The sequence below is a fragment of the Sciurus carolinensis genome, chromosome 17 (assembly GCF_902686445.1).
Source record: "Sciurus carolinensis chromosome 17, mSciCar1.2, whole genome shotgun sequence".
Lineage (NCBI taxonomy): Eukaryota > Metazoa > Chordata > Mammalia > Rodentia > Sciuridae > Sciurus > Sciurus carolinensis.
In genome coordinates, this window is record NC_062229.1 from 64319085 (window position 1) to 64342912 (window position 23828).

Sequence of the window (23828 nt, forward strand, 5' to 3'; positions counted from 1 at the left end):
ACTAGGTTCAACCAGCCTCAGCAATGGCGAGGCCCTAAGCACCTCAGTGAGACCCTGTCTTCAAATAAAATATAAAACAGGGCTGGGGATGCGGCTCAGTGGTCGAGTGCTCCTGGGTTCAATCCCTGGTACTCCCCACAAAAGATGTTATCAACATGGTCCCAAAGTAGAAAAGATGCATTTTATAAAGCACAAGAAAACTTGTGATTGCCGTATGAATCTCTGAGATTCATGAACGGCGTGGATTTAATGAGCGTATCAATCTGCTCACCAGCGCTACAGCAGTGACGGGCTTCGTTAGCGGCTTCAGTGAGATGGCCACTCTGACCAAGCTGATGTCTCGTCTTTCATCAAATCTTCTCATTATACCCCCAACCATACAGGAGGGATGATTAAACGTCAGCCCTGATTCAAATAACTAACGCATGGCAGAAACAAACATATTTATATGCTTTCTGGAAAGATTAATAGTAGCTGGTACGAGCCTGCCAACTGCAGATGTACAAACTTTCTGTCCCATACATAAATCAAACTCAAGGCATGTGACATGTTTTAAAGACTGCTGATGTTACAGCGATTTTAAATTGCTCAGGTTCTGGAACAAACCATGTAGATGTTGACTAATGAGGCCATATATTCTGGATCTTTCCACATGAATGTTATAAGATGTAAGAGCATTAACAGAAAGAAGGACCCAGGAATGAAGAAGAGAGAACACGAACGTATTTATGATCGAGGGGTGCATTTCTTTTATTGGTTGTTTGCTGCTTTAGGAAACTCGTTACCGTCAGGTTCCAGTACATGTTATGTTAAGGGTCTGTCAGGAGACTTTGTAGTTCTGGGTCTGCTGGAAATTAGTGAATCTCACGGGGCAGAAAAACTCGACATGTCCCCGCAATGATATAAATGAAGGGCCAGCTGATGAGAGAGGAGAGGAGGGTGGTCTCTCACTGTCAAGGGCTGGTTGGATGGCTGACGTGCAGGCTGTGCCAAGAACTGTTTCAGAGTTTGCTGCTGGGCATGGATGTGCCCGCCTGTCATCCCAGCAGCTCGGGAGGCTGAGGCAGGAGGATCAAGAGTTCAAAGCCAGTCTCAGCAACTTAGCAAGGCCCTGAGCAACTCAGTGAGACCCTGCCTCTAAATAAATAATAAAAAGGGCTGGGGATGTGCTCAGTGGTTAAGCACCCCGGGGTTCAATCCCTGGTACCAAAAAAAAAAAAAAAAAAAAAAAGAGTTTGCAGGTTGTTGACCACAGAAATGAACAAAATGTGCAAAGTCAGGGTTATTCAGCGTGAAGTAAGCAGAAGACTAGGCTGCAAAGCACAGGAGCTGGCACGTGGGCTCTGGACTGGCACCGTTCCTTAGTCCCAAGGAAGCAACAAAGATCAGATAAGAGGTGTAGGGAGGCGGGAAAGTCCTCTGTCAGTCACAGATTTGTCCACCAGAGCCACGCATCACCACCGGGCTGTCATTACCCAAATCACTGCTATGCTCTAGTTATTTCCTGCTACATTGCGGTCACGACTTAAGAACCAATCATCCGGGAATCGTGTGGTCTAGATCTGAGAAGAGTTTCTGCATTGGACCGGAACATTTTTTTTTTTTAATAAAATCTGCACGATGGTTTTTATAACCGCTCAAGAAGGGTCGATCGAGCATTTCAAGTCACATCAACAGTTGTCCTGTGTTTTCAATTTCCTTTCAATGACCCCCATCATTTTAGTCAAAAAACACGCAGCTTCCTGAGAGTGTGGAATGATGGGCAAATAAGAGCCTGGATTTTAATCTCTTTCCAGAGGACCTGAGGACACTGTGCAGAAGATGAATCATGCTGGCGAGGATCAGGAGCGACTGACCTCAGACCCACTGCGGCCAGTCACTAATCTGTACCCCAGAAGCAAGACCTTTCAGTGTTCTGGAGAATCCTTCTCAGCATAAGGTCCCAGGAGGGCTGGTGGGGCAGGAGTGGGAAGCTCAGCCAGGGAGACACAGGACAAGGTCTGTGTCCACCTCCTAAGCATGTGAATAGATTGAGGTACATTTTTTTTTTAATTGAAGCCAGGTGGGCTTAACCACTGAGCCACATCCCCAGCCCTATTTTGTATTTTAATAAGAGACAGGGTCTCACTGAGTTGCTAAGGGCCTCACTAAGCTGCTGAGGCTGGCTTTGAACTCTCTATCCTCCTGCCTCAACCTCCCGAGCTGCTGGGATTATAGGCATGCACCACTGCACCTGGATGAGGTACATTTTTAATGTACTTGATGAGGCTGTTATTCTGCCGTTTACAAATAATCCCGTCTGCATTCACTGGTTGATGAGTCCCTAAAAGGCGCCAGGCATGTCAAATGCTAGGGATCACAGGTATCAGCGGGTAGGCAAGGGTCCTGGCTTTATGGAGCTTATGTTCTAGTGAAAGAAAGAAAAAGAAAAAGATATATAAAATAATGCCTCGTAATAATAATAATACGGATCGTAAAGGCTCTAGTAACGGAGTTCTGGAAGTGTCAAGGAGCTCATTTAGATAATGTGATTCAAGAAGCCTTTTCTCGGGAATACAAATGAGCAAAGGGATGAGGAAGGCCACCCCATGAAGAGGGAATAGGATGTGCAAAGCGCTGAGGCAGAAAAGGGCTTGACCCATGAAGGTCACTTCCAGAAGGAAGTCAACCGTGGCTGAGGCAGACTGACAAGAAGGAGTGTGAACCGAGGACAGAAGAGTGGCCAGGACCCACATTTTGCAGCCTGCACAGCCAGTCAGGCCCAGGGAACCTAAAGGATAAAAGTTTTCAACTTCTAGTGGTTTGTAAAAGACCTGATCTGATTTACGTTTTGAAGTTATCACTCAAACTGCACCACATAATGCCTAAGCCATCTGTTTTGTCTGAAGCCCTCAAAAGGCACTGTGAAAAGTATTTCCAAGCGTTTAAATGATAATGATGGTGTGCTGGGCTGGGGAGGTAGCTCAGGGGAAGAGCACCTGTTTAGCATGCACAAGGCCCTGAGTTCAAATCCCAGAGTCACCAAAAAAAAAAAAAAAATCTTCCAGGACTATTTCAAAGAACCCCAACCAGTTCCCTGAAGACCAGTACGCTAAGCCGCGGATCTCCGATTCCCAAAGCAAACGTGCCTACCTCCTCGCTGCACCAACAGGGTGACCTCGCTCCCCTTGGGACACTCGATCAGCATATCCACCACCTGGTTGTGAGTCAGCGCCTGCACGTTCTTCTTATTGACCTCCACGATGAGGTCCCCTTCCTTCAGGCCCCGGCACCTGGGGCTGTCCACGATCTGTTTCACTCTCTGGCCACCGCCACCCGGGCTGTCCGCGATGGTAAAACCAAACCCCATCGGCCCCTTGACGATGTGCACGGTGATGAGCTCCGGCTGCGTGGCGATGGAGGAGGCCAGGGACACCGTGTCGTTGGGATAACCGTGCGGGCCGCTGGAGACCACGTCGGCCGGGCTGCTGGGCCGGGCGTCCCTGATGCCGCTGCCTTTGCCCGTTTTACTGCTGTGGCTGGCGGGCGAGTCGTAGGTCTCCTGTCCATTCACGATAATGGGCTCTTTGTCCAAAATAGCCACCGAGGTCACTAAACTGGTATTGGGGTCATCCGGGTCAAAAGGCAATGGGTAACCTCGGCAGAGCTCAAGGTCCACGCTGGCACCAATGGGAATGGACTGGAAGATTTTCACAACCTGCGCATGCGTGTGTCCCAGGACACAGGTGTCGTTCACGCTGACGATGACGTCGCCTGGAAGGGGGAAAAGTCAGGGGGAGTCAGGAAACGCGCCGCAGCAAATGTCATGTCAATGCCAAAGCATTCTGATGCTCAGAGGCCGCCAGCCCCGGACAGGCCCCTTTGGTGCTGGGATATTTTGAGCCAAAGACACTTTTAAAAAAGCAGGTCTAGGAAGGAGAGGAGATTGCCCATGGAAGGTGTCCTTCCTAAAAGTGACACACTCACTCTGTTAACATGCTGATCATGAATGGGAAGTCAGACCAGGGAAATGGGGACCCACCAGCCTCGTTAACTGATCTTAACTGAACTGACCCTTAACACCCATTTACTGCTGCACCCAGTGACCCACGGTGCCCCCAGCCCCTGGGTCTTGCCACATTTTCACCACGTGGGAATGGACGTCAGCCTTCCTAAGTGCTCAGTTACAGTCACGTCTTTGGGTCAATACTGTCTTAAGAGGGTCCCCTGCCACATAAAACTGGTATAAAATACCTCTGTGTGCTTTTGTGATATCAACCTGTCTCATGTCACTCTCAGGTTCAGTCGAAGACTGGTAGAGAGCAGATGTAAAATTCTGCCTCTTTTACGCCACCAATGAATACACAGCTGAAACTGAACTTGGACTTAGGACTGATACCACGAGGCATGAAGGGAAAGCGTCTATTGCCTTTTTTTTTTTTTTTTTTTTTGATACCAGGGATTGAACCCAGGGGTGCTTAACCACTGAGCCACATCCCCAGCCCTTTTTCATTTTTTATTTTGAGACAGGGCCTTACTAAGTTGCTGAGGCCGGTTTTGAACTTATGATCCTCCTGCCTCAGCCTCCTGAGCGGCTGGGATGACAGGTGGGTGCCACCAAGCCCGGCTCTTGGCTTCTCTTGTAGCACCTATTGCCTTCCCTGCTGATGAGAACATTGTCATTACTGAGAGAACATTGGTGCTTTCTTCTCAAAAGAAACTCTCATCACGGAGTGATCCAAGTTTAGTACCCATTTCTTCAAATGGCTCTACATTTTTTTTTTTTAAATTAAATTACTGCTTTACCGCATTCAATAGCATCCTAACAGCTTCCCAAAGTGAAAGCGGCTTCATAGGTTTTAAGCTGCACCCAGGGGTGAATTTCAGTCTCGAAGGGATCCTCATCACCCAAAGGCGTGCCAGGGACATTTATAAATCACGAAATTTGGGGGACCAGTAAGCTCAGGCATGGGTAGAGGTCTCATCACATAGCACATGCAAAGGTCCTAGGGACTCTACCTGTTTCCATCTTGCCATCCAGGGCGGCGGGACCGTCCAGGACCAAGCTCTTGATCTGGAGGAACTCGTCAGGTTCGTCCCCTCCGACCACCGTGAAGCCGAAGCCACGACTGCTTTTCCGCAGCTTCGTGTGAATGAACTTGCCTTTCAACTCAGAAGGGTTTCGCGTAAAAAAGGGTTTGCCTGGATGAAAACGAGAGAGGCACAGGGAAGGTCGCCGTGAGCGAGACGTGAATTCCAGTGGTGATCAGAGGGCGTGAGGAGAGCTCTCTGAGCTGGCAGACTGGGGTCTTCGACACAGAGGGTTCTAAGAAAGTCCTATACTTGGTACAAGGGGGAGAAGCAGACCACATTATGTAGTGTGCATGTATGACTGTGTCCCCGTGGGTGTGATTATCATGCACAAATTAAAATCAAGTTTTGCCTGATTTGGGAATAGGCATTCTAAGGCCTGATGCACAGGAGGTGGGTGTTGGATATAGAGGTGGCATCTTTAGGGTCCAAGAGAAGACAGAAGAGAGGACAAGATCAGTCCCAACAGAATGACAGTCTTCCTTGGCCTCAGTGCACGTAGTGTGACAGCAACCGAGCTGCCACAGAAAACACAGCCTCTGTTTGGTGTCTTTTGTTTATTTATTTTTGCTACTGGGGATGGAACCCAGGGGTGCTTAACCACTGAGCCACATCCCCAGCCCTTTTTAATATTTTATTTAGAGACAGGGTCTCACTGAGTTGCTTCGGGCCTCGCTAAGTTGCTGAGGCTGGCTTTGAACTCTCGATCCTCCTGCCTCAGCCTCCCGAGCTGCTGGGATTACAGGCGTCTGCCACACCAGGCTTGTTTTATTTTTTATTTTGTGGCGTGGCTTCTGATGTGCTGGGTTGGGCTTGGCTTCTACATTTAAGACCAACTGGGCAAAAACCTTAGTTTTTAACCAGATGGACAGCCCAAGTTGAAACGCCCAGATAAGACAAAACAAACAAACAAAAAAAACCACATGGTCACCAAATTTGACAAAAACATAGAATCACTATCATGAAAATTAAAGGAATGGAATTATGAAGTCAACTAACTTTTCCTGAATATTTGCATTTTTGTTTTTTGTACGGGGGATTAACCCAAGGGCGCTTAACCACTGAGTCACATTCCCAGCCCTATTTTGTATTATATTTATAGACAGGGTCTCACTGAGTTGCTTAGGGCTTCGCTAAGTTACTGAGGCTGGCTTTGAACTCACAATCCTCCTGTCTCAGCCTCCTGAGCCTCTGGGATTATAGGCATGTGCCACTGTGCCCGGCTGTTTGCATCTCTTAACAATTTGTAAAAGTCAATATATATCCATTGCTAAGTTTTACTGTTTAAGAAAAGCTTAGGTCATTTGGCTTAGGATACTTAAAGCCATAAGCTACAATAAAACCCTTGAACTAAAGTAGTTACTAACAAGGGTTACATTAGCTTCAAATTCAGTTGTCTTACTTAAACTGATTAATAGACAAATAAATAACTCCCAAGCATACTCCCTAACATCATACTGAGATTTCCTGATAAATTCACAACTAGCATTTTAAGTACAAATTGAGAAAGTCTTACTTGGGGCTTTATTAGGAATTTCTCTGTAACGAGAAATCCTTGGAATTTCTCTGGTTATACCAAATAGTGGACATATTCCTCAGGCATCTTTTATCTCTCCTAATTTCATTTCCCATGGCTTCTCCCCGCCATGGCTTCTTTATCTGCCTGGTTTCTTTTCCATCAAAAATGTTATCCAAAAACAAAACAAAACAAAGGTAAAGCCAACTCAGGAGGCCAAGGCAGGAGGATTGTCAGTTTGAGGCCAGTCTCTACAACTTAAGGAGGATCTGGCTCAAAATAAAAAGTAAAATGGACTGGGGGTGTAGCTCAGTGGTAGGGCATCCCTGGGTTCAATCCCTGGTATTGAAAGAAAAAAAAAAAGGCAAGAAATAGTCCCATACATCTCTGTGGGAGGAGCCTGGCACCGAGGAAGGAATGTTATTTTTGGTTAGCAGTAACTAAAAGGCCTTAAAAGGTCTCTGGACATGCATACAATTTTTAATTGCATGTTAAAAAAGTTTCTGACTTTTAAAAAGAAAAAAAGAGGAAAGGTTCTTTTAAATTGCCCATAGTCAGAGGTCTGCTTGATCATCTCTTCAGTGCAGTTTACTGGACATTGAACCAACCATGGCTAAAAAGAAGGTGAGACTTAGCCAGACAGGGTGGAGCACACCTGTAATCCTAGCAACTTGGAAGGCTGAGGCAGGAGGATTGTAAGTTTGAGGCCAGCCTCAGCAACTTAGACTCTGTTTCAAAATAAGAAATAAAAAGGGCTGGAAATGCGGCTCCATGGTAAAAGTGTACCTGAGTCCAATCCAGTACTGAAAGAGGAAAGTGGAGAAGAGGAGAGAAGAGACAAGCCATGCAAAGACGGGCCAAGGCATGAGAGGGGGCTGTCACCTGCAGCCAAGGCGCTAGGGAGATAGCTATTAAGCCAATCATCAGATAGGGAGCAGAAGACAGGTGAGACAACTCTTGATGCAAAGGCTGCTAGCTCAGGGAGCTCCAAGGGAAACTCAGAAACACTGAGAGCTGTCATCTTTGTCGCCTTCTCAGTGAGACCTTCCCTGACCACATTATTAAAATATGCAACGTTTCCTATCCCCCTTCCTGCTTTCCTTTTGTCCTAAGCACTCGCTACTTTCCAACAGAGTATACACCTTGCTTGTTTGGGGACTCATTATCTTATTGTGTGCCATGCCCAGGCATGAGGGGCACTGAACACACACATGTAAAACCACCTGAATGTCAGCTTAGGATACTGTACCGTGTTAAGGTTTGGAGGTGAGGTGTCCTCCAAAAGCTCACGTGTGAGACATGCAAGAAGGTTCAGAGGAGAAATGGTTGGGTTGTAGAGCCTTAACCCAGTCAGTGAATGAATCCCTGATGGGATTAACTGAGTGGTGACTGGAGGCAGGTGGGCGTGGCTGGAGGAGGTGGGCATTGGGGGCGTGACACGGGGACGTGGCTTTGGGGTATATATTTGTATCTGGAGAGTGGAGTCTCTCTGTGCTTTCTGATCACCATGTGAGCTGCTTCCCTCCACCACTCTTCCACCATGATGTTCAGCCTCACCTCCAGCCCAGAGGAATGGAGACTGCTGGCAATGGACTGAGACCTCTGAAACTGTGAGCCCCCAAACAAATTTTTCCTCCTTTAAAATTATTCTGCTCAGAACTTTTATTCACAGCAGTGAGAAAGGCTGACTAAAACATACAGGAATGTGCTCCAAAAAGTTCTGTTGAGTGGCTGGGCGCAGTGGCGCTCCCCTGTAATACAAGTGGAGGATCACAAGTTCAGAGCCAGCCTCAGCAATGTAGGGAGGCCCTAAGTCACTCAGCGAGACCCTGTCCCTAAATAAAATACAAAATAGTACTGGGGACGTAGCTCAGTGGTTGAGAGTGCCCCCGAGTTCAATCCCTGGTACAAAAAAAAAACAAAACAACAAAAAAAAACAAAAAACAAACAAAAAAAAAACCCCAAACACGTTTTGTTGAGTGAGTGATCACACCAAAGCACAAAGAAATGAGATTTGAAAGGTGTTTGAGAAGGCTGGAAGAAAGTGTTAGGGAGTTGGAACTTTTTGCTCTTTTCCCAGGTCAAGTGAGAAAATGCGAAAATGTCACGGGCAGTTTATCTCATTTTTAAAAAGCCCATCATTAGCATATTTTGTGCTTTAAAATGGTTTCGACTTAATAGAGACATGAGCGTAGCTTTGAAAGTTCACCACTGACATCCTTCTCCAACTAGAGAGGGGAGATCAGAAGGTTTTACATCCATGCACATTTTATTATGGTTTTATGGACGATGGGTCATTAGTTAATGCAGGTTTTGGAAAGAAATTACTTTCTTCCCACAATCTTGAAGTTCTCTGCTGCAATTTCGTGACACATATGTGATTTTCTAAGCTTCTAACTTCCACTGATTTGTTGGCAGTTTTAAGACCTGGCTGTGTCTGGAACTCACTGGGGTGGTTTATCAAGATGGACTCACTATGGTTCTAACCCCAGACACACTGAGTCAGGATCTTCTGGGGTTTGGCCCAAAACTCCATGCTAGAATAGCCCTTAGGGATTGTCTTACTGCCAGGCCAGAACTATTCCTGGCTCTCGGGCTTGGATTCCCTAGACTAGCACTTTCTACAGAGATAAACATGCTCTGTATCTTCATTATCCAATATGGCAGCCACTAGTCCACACAGCTACTGCACCTCTGAAACGTGGTCAGTGGGACTGGGGAACTCAAGTTTTTATGTTTTCATTGTGATTCAATTTAGTTTTTAATTGTAATTCGAAAGTTCCAATTCCCTAGGTTTTAATTGCAATTCAATTAAAAAATGAAAGCTATTGGTCTTGGGCAAGGTGCATATGCAAATGAAGATTCGTAAGGAAAAGTCATGATGGATAATTTAGGTAAAATACTTAGGGACATGCCTGGTACATAATAGGGACACAAAAAATGTGTTACTCTGTTGCTGGCAGTGGAGTGAGTAGGGTGGACAGATGACTGTCCTCTGCTTGAAGCAGAGGGGTTTGCATGTGAGCACATCTCCCAAATAATCGCTTGCTGGGATTGGAAGTTTGCACTTGAGGAAAGGAGAGGCTGGTTAACAGTGATCTTAACAAAAGTAATACCAAACCAGCTAGCCAAGTTAGCAATACGGCTTCCTCCTGCTGGCTCCATTAACATTCAATACAACCCAAGACACAAGAGGCTAGAGAGCAGATTTGGCTGCTTAACCAGCGGGGCACAGAGGAGCGTGCCTGTAATCCCAGCAGCTCAGGAGGCTGAGGCAGGAGGATCCCAGGTTCAAAGTCAGCCTCAGCAACTGAGCCAGGTGCCTGAGCAACTCAGCAAGACCCTGTCTCTAAATAAAATTTAGAAAAGGGCTGGGGATGTGGCTCAGTGGTTAAGTTTTGGTACCAGGTTCAACCCCAGTATCAAAAAAAAACCCAAAAAAACAAAAACAAAAAATGATGCTTAAACAGCAGGCAGGTAGCCCAGAATCGCAGCTAAAGAGAGCCACGTCATAGCTCATGTCCATCACAATCCCACCTTGGAGGCCAAGGTGGAGGTTTTAACGGGTTCTCTGGTATGGATTATATTCCAAAGATCCTAACAATGTGACAGATGAGGGTCGGCATGGAGGCTCCTGGGTAGAAGGGTTATAGGAACATGTGGGTCCATCCCAGGGAGAGTTCTGCGAACCTGGACTTCCCCAGTCCGCTGTCAGGTCCGACAGAGCTAAAGAAGATAAGAGAAAGAGATAAAAGGGACCTGGGGACTGGGAGTGTGGCTCAGGGACACCAGACTTGCCTGGTACTCATGAAGTAAAAAGAAAAAAGAAAAAAAAAAAAAAAAAAAAAAAGAAGAAGAAGAAGAAAGAAAAAGAAAAGAAAAGAAGGTGGGGGGGTTACTAGAAGAAAGTAAAATAAGAATCTGAGATAAAATTTACAGATAAATATTGGACACAGCTTTCCTATGTTCACATATAAACACACAACCACTGAAACTCGACACCATGTCCAACCCCAGAATGGGAAGTCACACTCCATGTATGGACGATATGTCAAAATACACTCCACTGTCATGGATATCTAAAAAGAACACATTTTAAAAATATCATCTGGATTCGGAGTTGATGCTGTAAGCATCTGGCATCCAAAACCTGACCGGCTAAAGGCTTTCATTTCTTTACTCTCGAAAACAATTCTTTAAAGGAGCCTGGTTGACTATCATAGGTGCGTGTGGATGTACAGACGGAGGCAAACCCCGTTTCGCTCAATAGTAACTTCAGCAGAGAGTACATGTCGAAGGAACATACCTCATTTGGAGTTATCCTACAATAAAGGGGAAAAAAAAAATAGCCTTGCACCTCTATGGGATTTAAAGTCTAATAAGGAGATTACTGTTAAAAAAAAAAAAAAAAAAAAAAAAAACAAAACCAGTACCACTGAAACAATAATATATAACAACTGCAATTTTAATTCAGTGTAAGTACAGCTGAAAGTCTTCTATAGCTTTGCTGGCAACTTCTACACCTTCAGGGTCTCAGTTTTGCTCAATAATAAAATTAGGTAATTTATATAATATATATAATATATATATGCATAATTAGAGAACAGTACCATCAGTGAACATGATGACTGCTAAGTTCTTTTTTTATTTAATTTTTTTTCCAGTTGTCAATGGACTTTATTTATTTATGTATTTGTAGGTGGTGCTGAGGATCAAACCCAGGGCCTCACACGTGCCAGGCAAACGCTCTATCACTGAGCCAGGACCCCAGCCTGACTGCTGCGTTCTTCAAGTGAGCCGTCCAGGTGGTTAGGACTGAACCTGGGAGGGGACTCAATTAAAGCCCTAGAACCCGCAGGGGTTGGCAAAGACTGGGCAGGAAAGACGACAGCACAGGGAGCAGCCCACGTGGCCTCTCTGCAGTCCACAGGTGGACAGGCTCCAGGGACTGAAAAGAGGCTTGGGAGACAGCGAGGAAGAGGACCTGACCCAGAAAAGGAATTTCGTACTTCAAAAGTACTGAGGAGGCCACAGCCACGCTCACCGGGAGGAACACATCGTTACAGATGGTGTCCTGTCTTTAGGAAAGCCACCATCACCCCTAAGAAGTGCGCTGAGGCCAGAACACACCATTTTACACGCAGGGTTACTGACACTGACCTAAGGACAGGGTCGGCTGGCAGAGAGGCCGTTTACTTCTTACAGAAATTATAATGAGGGATCCAAAGGAGAGAAAAGAGTTATCTTTTCAAATCTAACACAATTATCTCTTGTTGAAAGTGTGGAAAGGAAGATAAATTTTACAGTCTCTCTAATGATTCTGTCCCACGAACATTCTCTATCACACGTGATGCTTGCTGTTTTTCATTTGCAGAAGAAATGAAACAACAATGAAAAACACCAGGAACCTTTCTTATCATAGAAGAGTAATGAGGCCCCAAAGTGGTTAGTTTCAGGAGCTTCCCATCATCAAAATGGTCCTCTCGAGGGGAGGCATACTTTTTCGTGGATCTAAGTGAGACAGACCCAAAGACATGCTATAAAACATGCTTAAGTGTGTGTTTAGGCATAAAATGTGCCCAAAAGGTAACAAGAATAGGATGTGATAACATAAAACATAATAATACCAAAGGATTTATGTTTACAGGAAACACTTAAGTCAAAGAAAAAGTATGCAGCCAGGCACGGTGGTTCATGCTTGTAATCCCAGCAACCTGGGAGGCCAAGACGGGAGGATTGCAAGTTCAAAGCCAGCCTCAGCAACTCGGTGAGACCCTGTCTCTAAATAAAATACAAAATAGGACTGAATCTCCTTGGGTCCAATCCTCAGTACAAAAAACCCCCCAAAACCAAATGTGCTAACTAGAATCTTTAAATATCTACTGCTAAGCTTTGAATTTCTCCTACTGGATATGGTACTACATAGTAACAGTTTCTATGTTAGTCATTTCCAACTGAAGGATGGTTTTTGTTCCCCAGGTGCATTTGGTCATAGCTGGGGACATTTTTTGTTGTCACAGGTGAGGAGGTGAGGTGTGAGCTCCTGACTTCTAATGGCCAGGGGACCCAGATGCTGCTGAGCATCCCAGAAGGCACAGGACAGCCCCCACCCAATGAATCACCAAACCCAAAATGTCAATCCATAGTGCTGAGGTTGAGAAGGCTTGCTGTCCATGGTCATTTAACAGGTCTCATTATTTTTAGGGTCTCACAAGTCGGTGGAGAACTCTACTTAGAAAGGTCTCTACTTTTTGACAGTCTGATTAACAATACATGTGGATGGGCTTTCACCATTTGTGTTTTTTACTACTAAAGGAAAGACTTGGATGTTACAAGGTCCCTCTTGTTTAAAGTGACTTTTATAAATGAGACCGGCGAGTTGAAACCATGACACAATTGTAAAAACATTTTACCCTGAAGTGGAGCTTCCCTGGTTGGCTCCGGATTGCTTGGGGGGTGGTTTGGAATAACAGGAGGCACGAGGGATGAATGATCTTCTGTCCACTCTGCAAGAAAGAAAAGAAACCGTTTCCTGCGTTTCCTCCAAAGGGCTGGTCAGTTTCCAAACAACCACCTCCTCGTTCATCACACCCAAACCAGCAGAGACTCGGGTAAGAGAGAAGCAGGTGTCTGACTTCTCTTTATGGAAAGAATTTCAGGCTCTCTCTGTCTCATTCAAGAAGTTTGGGTAAAGAAATATTGTGATATGCCTGTTAATGACTCCAGTGCTCTCTGATTGGAGTCCAAAGTGAGATGAAGTTAAAAAAAAAAAAAATCTCAGTGGAGATAGGAAGTCACCCACTAGCAGCCACCTCAGGGAGAACTTTCCCATCGGGAAGTGACACATGGGCGGGTCGGCTGCAGTCTGCTCTTTCTCAGGTGGTGAAATGCATGAAGGTGGATGGTCACAGTTTGCTAGAGTGCTAACATCTGTCATCTCTGAAACCCAAAGGGGACCGGTGGGTTCTATGGGATCGCTATGTCCCTTGGAGGCCCAGGAATAACTTGGAATGACTCTTGAGAAGCACCATAGCTACTCTCTGCCTCAGTTTCTATATTCAATTGCATATCCCCACTGCCCAAACTAATTTTCAACACACCCAAGTTTCACTAGCTCAGGAAAAAAAAATTAAAAATTCTTTTGAAATCGAAGAGCCTTAGAGAATTTTGCAACTGGCAAATATTACACACATTACGCTCTCGGTCTAAATTACACAGTTCAGGGCAGCAGTTGGCAAACCACACCCACCAGCCAAACTGGACTCAATGCCTGTTTGTATCCAGTCTTTGAGGCAAGAGTAGCATCCCTCTTTTTTTTTTTTTTTTTTTGGTATTGAGCCCAGGGATACTCTTCCATTGAGCTACATCCTCAGCCCTTTTTATTTTTTTACTTTGAAACAGGGTCTCCCTAAGTTGCTGAGACTAGCCTTGAACTAGAGATCCTCCTGCCTCAGCCTCCCAGGTAGCTGGGATTCCAGGTATGCATCAACATGTCCAGCAGTTTTTTAGATTTTTAAATGGCTGAAAAAAATAAAAGGAATATTTTATGACACAGGGAAATTATATAAACTTCAAGTTCCAGAGCCCCAAAATAAAGTTTTACTAATGCACAGGTACACATTCATGTACATAATGCCTAGGGGTGCTTTCATATTACAGTGGCAGAGATGAATAGTCAAAAGAAAGATTATGTGTATCAAAAAGACTAACGTGCCTGGCCTGGTGGCACATGCCTGTAATTCTACGGGTTCGGGAGGCTGAGGCAGGAGGATCGTGAGTTCAAAGCCAGCCTCAGCAACTTAGCAAGGCCCTAAGCAACTCAGCGAGACCCTGTCTCTAAATAAAATATAAAAAGGGGCTGGGGATGTGGCTCAGTGGTTAAGCACCCCTGGGTTCAATCCCTGGTACTCGGAAAAAAAAAAAAAAAAAACATGTTTACCATCTTGCCATTTACAAAAACAGTTTGCCAACTCCAAGTCTAAGTTCTATATTTATTCAGAGGAGAAGAGCACACAGCTCAATGGTGGAGTGCATGCTTAGCGTGCAGAAAGCCCTGGGATTCATTCCCAGCACCACCACCCACAAAAAAAAAAAAAAAAAGTTATATCCATATTTATATGTTTGCTATTCACATGACATTGCGAGTAGTATTAAGCCTATTATTTTAAAATACCCAATAAAAACTTGGAAAAAAGTAAATTTCCATTAAAAAACAGATGCCTACATAATGGTGGCAACTCTCATTAAATAATATATTATGCAGCCATTAAAATTATTAGGGCAGGGTGCAGTGGTGCACGCCTGTAATCCCAGAGGCTTGGGAGACTGAGGCAGGAGGATCGCAAGTTCAAAGCCAGCCTCAGCAACTTAGTGAGACCCTGTCTCTAAAGAATGTATAAAAAAAAATAGCTGGGATGTGGCTCAGTGGTTAAGCACCCCTGGGTTCAATACCTGACTCAAAAAAAAAAAAAAAATTATTAGGTAAGGCTGCATTAAAGACCTTCAAAGCAGGTGCAAGAAATAAAACGTGAGAAACACGACGCTGACACACACATCTGCAAAACCATCTGATTTTTGTTAACATGCAATTTGTATATCCTCAGAAAACTTCCTGCAGTGTGTACCCCTGAGAAAGGGATGGTGGGGAGCATTTGAGAATTTAATCTTGATGCACCTAAAACGTTCCTAGTTTTACAAGGGAGGTAAGTTAATTTTTTTTAATTTTAAAAAGCCCTGTTTTAAAAAGCTCTGATTCTTACATAGTGTTCCTACATTAAAAGCTAACTTCCTGCCCAGGATCCTTGCTTAAAGTAAAATGACGTAAGACATCAATTGCAAAGCAAATATTTCTGGGGCAAGAAAGTTCCCCGCCTTCTAAATTAAAGTGGAGCTGCGGGTGCCGTTGAATTGGGCTCCCCCTTCGGCTGTCCAGTGGGGAACCGGAGGGACAGTCCAGTAGCAAGCAGCCTCTGCTCCGCCCACCAGGACAGCACCTCCTCAGCGTGCTGGAAGCACCCGATTGCCGAGGCCAGCTCTGACCACATGGGGGCGTCAGTGCCCAGCTTTGCCCCCAATTCTCCACTTCAGAAAAAGCCTCCAGGGAAGAGGCCAACCTTCTGGGGGTGGCGGCTGCTGCGAGGGCTGCTGTGGCTGCTGCTGCTGCTCCAGCTGCTTCTTCCGTTTGGCTTCTAGAACTGGGTTCTCATACTGGGTCTTCCTGTTGATGTGGCTGGGGAGGAAGGCAGAGAGGTTTCAGCTGGAACACGAGCATCCGGCGAGCAAAAAAGTCAACCCTTTGATTAGAAGTGGACCAAGCAGGTGGTCTGAGTTTGACTCTCTTGTGTCAGAATGCATTGATAAAAAGGGGAAATGAAAAAGAACTTTCCGTCAGACTGCTTACATGCACCAAGCATGTAGGTGCATGTGTTTTATGTGATAAGACTTAATAAATGCCAAGAGGCAAGTCCCACCCTTATTCACACAGTGGTACCCTCTTGTTCTTGAAGGACGTGTTTCCAGACCCCCAGTGGATGACTGGAATCAGGGTGATCCCTAATATACTATGGCGTTGCCCCCATTCCTATAAGGTTAACAATAACCTACTGGAGATCTTACCAACCTCTTTGCCTTAAGTGGAGAACTGTTACCTTTTCACTGAAAACACTTTCTGGCTCCTCATTAGCATACCCCAATTGACAGCATCATTGTTCTCATGCTTTGGGGCCATTATTACATAAAATAAGGTTAATCAGAAACCCAAGCCCCGCCATGCCCTGGGAGTCAACTGATAACAGACACAGCTACTAACTCATCAGACTAAGAGGAAGGTGGTATATGCGGCATGGATACGCTGCCCACAGGGATTATATGTCCCAAGCTTGATGGAGCAGGATGGCTGAATTCACCATGTTATTCAGAATGGCGTGCAATTTAAAAAACTTCTCCATGATTTATTTCTGCGATTTTCCATGTAATATTTTCAGACCAGAGCTGATCTTGGATAACTGAAGTCACAAAAAGCAAAACCCTGGGTAATGGGAGACTACTGTCTTCTATGAATGAGGAAAGTCCATTTTTGATTAGCGAATAACTCACCCAGCATAACAGAGTACACAGTACGTAGGCATGCAAGCTCAAGTGTGCCTGCTTTCAAACCCCAGGATCCTAACTACTGACTCGACCCGAATGCCCAAGGTACCCCGGGACAAGGAAACCACTTAAACCCCAACAAGAAGTAGATCATGAAACTGTTGAAAGATACAAGTGGGTACGTGATGTTGTTGGCAGGGTGTACCCAGAACTGCCCAGCACCTTTCTACAGGAAGGTTCACAGAAGTATTTGCCAAAATGGCAAAATTAAAAAAAAAAAAAAAACTCCATTAACAGCTACTAACAACTATCAACTATTCTGATCAATTTACAAGGAGGCGGGATTAAAAAGTACAGCCCTCAGGCAAAGAGACTGCAAATAAGAACTCACTTAAGCAGATGGGATGCTTTCAATAAGGTCCTGGCAAACACTCACACTGACACACAAGGCTTTTGGGCATGGCTTCATCTCAGCACCTGTGTGTACGTTCACATAAGCAAGCACACACACGTGCTGCAAAGGTATCACCCAAGCCTGCTCCCTGCCCCTCAAACACCAAGTCACCTCACCCAATCGAATGGCTCTCATCTGCTCCTTTTCTCGCTAAACGCACAATCAAGCCAAATGCGCTCCAAACAGACCAAGCCCACTCTACCTCTGTAAGAAAAAGGATCTCTGGGGCTTACAAAGGCAAATTTGTTTTATGGGGGGTCAGAGAAAGGACCTCTCTTACGCCCCCCCCCCCCCCATTGCCAATCCTTCTTGTCAGGTAAAGAGGAGGCCACGTTACTGTGTTGGTCAAGGGCACCTGTTACACTGGAAACATGATTTTTTGACAGGTGGACAGTGAACATTTTACGACCTGGTATTTTTGCATGATGTGGTCATATCACCAGGGCACTAGTCAAATGGCTTTTTATGGCCAGCAGCATGAGGGACAGAAAGCATAGTACACAGTATCTTGCTGTGGCAAGAAGGATTCTCATTACACAGCGTTGATATGCCATTTGCTTCTTTCAAAGCATCTTTTATTTCCTACCTCTTATCCTTCTCTGAGGAGATAGAGATGACATGTTCTTAGAATCCTATCTCCCGATGTTTTATTTTCTTTAGGATCCTCCTATGGATGGATGGTTCTAACAAGTACAGAGTGTGTGCCCAATCTGGGATAAGGCACAAGGTGAAGAGGTCACCATAGGCTTTGAGACTTCTGGAAAATGTCCTCAGGAAGGAAGAGGCCCCAAAGCACATAGGTAACGGACCCCGCAGCCTAGCCTCATTCCCTAATTCTCCATTTCCTTCTTAATCTTGCCAATATTTCATAAATGATTAAAATTTGCCCAACCCTGTTAGTATACTTTCAGTGACTTTTTTTTTTGGTGCCTGGGTAAGGCAAAAAGTAGACCAAACAGGTCCTCCTCCCAAAGATACACAACCCTGCTCGATAGCACCCTGGCTTTCTAAATTCATGTCCTCAGCTAATACTTACTAAGTGCCTGTCATTTGCCAGGACTCTGTTCAGCCTTTATGAAATGGTTAAGACGTGAATCCTGCCTTGCTGAATTTAATAATGGAATTTACTACCTTCGGATGCACTGAATGATCTTCTCATTCATGAACACAGACAGACATACTTTCGGTATGAAATTAACGCCATAATTAGCTTGCACCTGATCATGATGGCAAACTCTGCTGAGCAGAAGCATACCCAATTCCAGACGGTGCAAGCTAACAGGTAGATTATGAATAGGCACTTACTCTACATAGTAGACACCATAGACAGGATCTTCGATCTTTTCCCAACCAGCAGGCAGTTCTGAAATACAAAAGAATATTTAGAGCAGGAAGAGCAGATTCTTGAACAGTCTGGGGACCGTCAACAACTGAATCACACATAAAAGAGAAGGTCTCATCAGAAGGCCTTGAACCCAATTAAAACTGTATATCCTAACCAAAAATAAGTGGTTATGCTGTTTATTTTCCCAGTGTACTGATCCACGTGAAGAACAATTCTTTATCTACCAGTGTTTAATTCAAGAAAATAAAACTTAATAAATTGCAGTCCCAGCTGCCTTTATTCTTAACCAACTATTAAATTTGTTTTTAATGGAAATAGTTAAAACTTGCCTTGAATGCCTAGTTCCTCCGTTAAATATTTACTGTTTTCATATTTGGTTTCCAGACTACCTTACCACACAAGCAAAAACAGATGAAAATTAATCCTTCTTTTCATTTTCACTACAACAGAGCTGTTTCGTGTTCCCGGGAAGAAAATTAAATCTGCATCTTATTTTCTCCTTGTTCCTAATTAAAATGCTACTGAGTAAATAAAAATGCCTGCATGAAGGTGGGTGTTTGAACCGCGTGCAATGGCTCACTTCGTTGCTGTGGCTGGGCCAGTCCATCTTCCCCAGAAGTTTACCTATATAAAAGAGTAACACAGCTGGGCACAGTGGGGTGCATGCACGCCTGTGATCCCAGCGACTCGGGAGGCTGAGGCAGGAGGGTCGCAAGTTCAAAGCCAGCCTCAGCAACTTAGGGAGATCCTGTCATTAAATTTAAAAAATATAAATATGGGCCAGGTATGGTGTGCACACCTGTAATTCCAGTGGCTGGGGAGGCGGAGACAGGAGGATCGTGAGTTCAAAGCCAGCCTCAGCAATTTATCAAGGCCCTAATTAGGCAACTTAGCGAGACCTTGTCTCTAAATAAAATACTAAATAAAAAGGGCTGGGCATGTGGCTCAGAGGTCACATGTCCCTGAGTTCAATCCCCAGTACCCACCAAAATCAAAATAAATACAATAAAAAAGGATTGGGCATGTGACTCAGTGGTTGAGTGCCCCTGAGTTCCATCCCTACTATCAAAAAATTAAATAAATAAGAGTAACAGGTTAGGGGCTGGGGTTGTGGCTCAGTGATAGAGCACTAGCCTAGCATGTGTGAGGCACTGGGTTCGATTCTCAGCACCACATAAAAATAAATGAATAAAATAAAGGACTATCAACATCCTTTAAAAAATTTTTTTTTTAAAAAAAGAGTAACAGGTTCTGCTGGGTGAAAATTGACTTCCTGTGGGGGAAGAAGTTATTCCTTTAAATATGGTGGGAAAATGGCTTTGGGGAATGTGTGTGCTTCTCAAAAACTCAGGGGTGACCTACGGGATCCTCCTTTGTAAGGTTTCCCATCTACGTGTGGAACCTCCTTCATTAGAAAAGTGAGCTCTGTTATAAGAATCTGCTGTGGGAAGGCCCCTTGCATCAGATTATTTTCCTTGGTGAAAGAAGCAACAAGGTGGCATTTTATGCCATGAACCCACCTTCTCAGGGAGAACTGCCATTATTCAACTTCTATTAAAGCCACCCTGATATACGTGGCAAAAGTAAGCTTGCATGAAACCCTACTCCCAAGTGAATCGTTATTCCTGAAAGGAACTACGGAGAGGGACTTGAATGGCATATGGCAAACCCCTGAAATGTCATGTATTTTGAAATCAGATTTTTAAAAACATTCAGGGAATCATGTGGTCACTATTTTCAAATAATGACTAGTGCATCAGTGGGGGGCGTGCATGTGCCACCCAAAGTCTCAGGATGCGATGGAGGTGGGCGTGCACACAAGCACACTCAGGCTGACCACTCAGCATTTATGTCTGGCTCACTTCTGCATGCACATGGAGAGACATTAATTTCATGGTTTTTGCTCCACGTTACTTATTTGCAAACAAGGAGACAGGTACCCCCACCTCTTTTATTCTAATTAAAACAAACAGGTTTTTAAGAAGTCTTGGAATAGCTGGGCGTGGTGGCGCATGCCTGTAATCCCAGCAGCTCGGGAGGCTGAGGCAGGAGGATCTCGAGTTCAAAGCCAGCCTCAGCAAAAGTGAGGCCCTAAGCAACTCAGTGAGACCCTGTCTCTAAATAAAATACAAAAAATAGGGTTGGGGAGGTGGCTCATTGGTTAAGTGCCCTGAGTTCAGTCCCTGGTATCCTCCACCCCCAAAAGAAGCTTTTGAATTCAGGAGATATAAACTACTAAAATGCAAGACAGGTCCAATTTCCAGATGTTGATACAACTTGGCATTTTTATAAACCGAGTCTTATGGGTTGATGCCTAGAAAACAGTTTCCCTTTACTAAGCTGGAAATTACCATTTAAATGAAAAGGAACCGGTAAGATATTTCCAAAGAGTTGGAAAACTGAAGATTAAAAAAATGCAAATTGGCGCAAGGTCACCCATTTGTATGGGGGGTGAAAGGTGGGTTCGAGTGGGGGACGGGGCACGTGATAATTAACAGAAGCAGACCTCTTTTCAAAATCCGCAACCTGAAATATTTGACCTGGTTAGATAAAATGGGGAAGATATTATGCATTCGGGTTACTCCATTATTAAACAGATAAACACTCATCGAATGCCTACTGTTTGCCTGAGGATATGTCGGACAACAGGGCCATGAAGATAAATACAAGTACAAGCCTAAGCAGAAAATTCAGCCACGTGCCCTGTGCTTTGGTGGATATATGAAAAGGGACCAGAAAAGCTACGCCTGGGTTTTGACCCGCTGCCTTGTCAATAACTTACTCACGTTCTGGAGTTCAGAAGTGAGGTCAGGCAACTGGCTATTTTGGATGTTGGCTAATTTAGAAACTTCTGGAACAGATGGATCAACTCCAGAAATTTTCCAGTTTTTCAACCTAAAACTCCTTTTGAATTGAAAAGAGAGATTTCTCACTCCCAAATGTGGTGATTCACTTAATAATAGGAATTAGTTTCCGAATGCTTAAAATAGAAATGGGTCATCAATTAAAAAAAAAAAAAAAAAAGAAGAAGAAAAAGAGGAGGAAGATGTTTGTCCTAGAATTTGCCATTTGGTTCTAAAAAACTAAAAATGGCAGAAAATATTTAAGCACAGAAAATGATTTCATTATATTATAAGGTTTTTTTTTTTTTAAATAAGCACTGAAGACTTCTGACCACACCCACTTCTCCATAGCTAACGACTGTTAAGACTATAAAATTCATTATGGAGACAAAAGGGCACTGAGATTGTCCTGGCACTGTCCGGATCTGGCAAAAAGCCTTTGCTTCCTCTTAGCTCTACTGCTCTGTCACCTTGGGCTGGTTACTTAACATCTCTGAACCACATCTTTCTCCTGGGTTCACATCAAAGGTCAACCATGGATTAAAGGAGAACACTTGTAAAACACTTAGGACAGCGTGGCCCACAGCAAACATTCAAGAAACAGCAGCTGCCCCTGGAAAGCACCAAAGTACCAGGATGGGATATCTTTAGTCTGGCTATTCCTACCTCTGAAAATTTCATGCAATATCATTGTGTTTCATTTCAGAAGTAAATATTGAGTAGTGAAATGTTCAGAGCTCCTTTTAAGAGATCCATCAGTGTACACCTGGAAAATCATGTTCAAGATCAAAGATGAACTTGCAAATGGTGGCTTAGTTTTGGCTGGGAGGGGAACTCAGTTTCTTGTCTCTACCTCCTCTAGTTGGTTTAACCACAGGAAAACCCTGTAGTGCCCAAAGAAGGTTCTGCACGTGCTTTTCAATTCGGGAAGATTTCTGCAGAAGACATGATAAGTTAGGTCAACGAAAAGCACATAATGGAGTTACTGACCCGGCTCCAACAACAGAGTTCAGAAGTGACAACTCCATAGTCAAATGAGCCACATCCAACACCCTGCCAACTGCCCACACCTCTCAGGGGGAATGACGGAGAGTGCTGGTTTCCACGTCATATCTGGAACTGCGCTGCTCCCTGGAAACCTGAGGGATGCTTTTGTTTGAAATGAGGACCCTTTCATGAATTACACGGGCACAGCTTGTCAACAGACTCTGAGTGAGTGCAACAGAGAAGACCATGGGCGTGTGTGCACACATGACTTATGCAGTGTACACATAGACCCGAGGGCCGTGCTGCCACCCTACCCGTAAGAGCACATCTAGGCTGGGTTCGGTGGCGCATGCCTGTCATCCCAGCAGCTCGGGAGGCTGAGGCAGGAGGATCTCGAGTTCAAAGCCAGCCTCAGCAACTTAGTGAGTCCCTAGCAATTCAGTGAGACCCTGTCTCTAAATAAAACACAAAAAGGGCTGGGGATGTGGCTCAGTGGTTAAGCACCCCTGGGTTCAATCCCTGGTACCAAAACACATCCAGGCTACTTCTACAGGATAGGACACACTCCTTCCTTGTCCCACATTAAAGGGACAAAGTGCTGTAAGGAAGTATCAATAAATCCTGCGGGAGAATCAGGTAATGAATCATAGAACAGGCAAGAGCACCCCCGAGTTGATCACAGTGACAAATACTGTAAGGCATTCTTAGTAAGTCTCCCAAGAGCTCCTTTTTCAGCCCCAATTTATGTATTTTGATAGAAAGGTAAGCAAAAAGAAGGCTAAGGTCACAGAGCCAGCAAGTGGGGCAGCCAGGCTGTCTGGTCGGACCACAGAGACGGCTCCAGGACTGCACCATCCATCTCCCAGGGTGCCAGCAAGACCGTGAGAAGGGAATTATGCACCATTAGAATTCACTTTTTAGAGTCAGAAGGGAATTATGCACCATTAGAATTCACTTTTTAGAGTCTTTAACTCCATAAGAATATTCCCACTGGGCTGGGGAGATAGCTCAGTTGGTAGAGTGCTTGCCTTGCAAGCACAAGGCCCTGGGTTCAATCCCCAGCACTGCAAAAAAAAAAAAAAAAAAAAAAAAGAATATTCCCACCATATCACAGTCATATGGAAAAGCACAGAAAGTTCCTTCTGGAAATTTCGACATCTGAACTTCCAGGGAAGCAACAACGGTTGCTCTGTATACAGCTAAGGGATCTCCAATGGCCCCTCACAGAGAGCATTCAGGTAGCACGAGAGGCTGAAACTGGATCTGTGAGTGACGGACACGATTATTTTATGTGTGTATATGGAAAACCTAGTCTTGTCTTTTTCAATTATCTAGTATCACTAAACCAATGAGGTCTTTATTTTTTTTAAGAAGCTTAGCATTCAACTGTTCCATGACACAGGGTGAACCTGAAGCCATTCATACCACCACGATCAGAGGACAATTTATTAAACATCTTTAAAAACAAATGCCTTGGGGCTGGGGTCGTGTCGTGGCTCAGTGGTAGAGCACTTGCCTAGCATG

The 23828-nt window shown here is 44.6% G+C and overlaps 1 protein-coding gene across 13 annotated transcripts in view; it reads right to left on the reverse strand.

The window, feature by feature from the left end:
- The window catches only part of Magi1 (membrane associated guanylate kinase, WW and PDZ domain containing 1), a 657940-nt gene that overhangs the window by 77074 nt on the left and 557038 nt on the right, over nt 1–23828 (reverse strand). For all 13 annotated transcript variants that reach the window (XM_047532133.1, XM_047532132.1, XM_047532135.1 and 10 more), the window contains 5 exons: nt 18435–18492; nt 15700–15815; nt 13000–13092; nt 4999–5181; nt 3133–3753 (listed from right to left, as the gene is read on the reverse strand). In XM_047532133.1, coding sequence (XP_047388089.1) covers nt 3133–3753; nt 4999–5181; nt 13000–13092; nt 15700–15815; nt 18435–18492 — 1071 coding nt within the window. The remainder of the gene's footprint in view (nt 1–3132; nt 3754–4998; nt 5182–12999; nt 13093–15699; nt 15816–18434; nt 18493–23828) is intronic.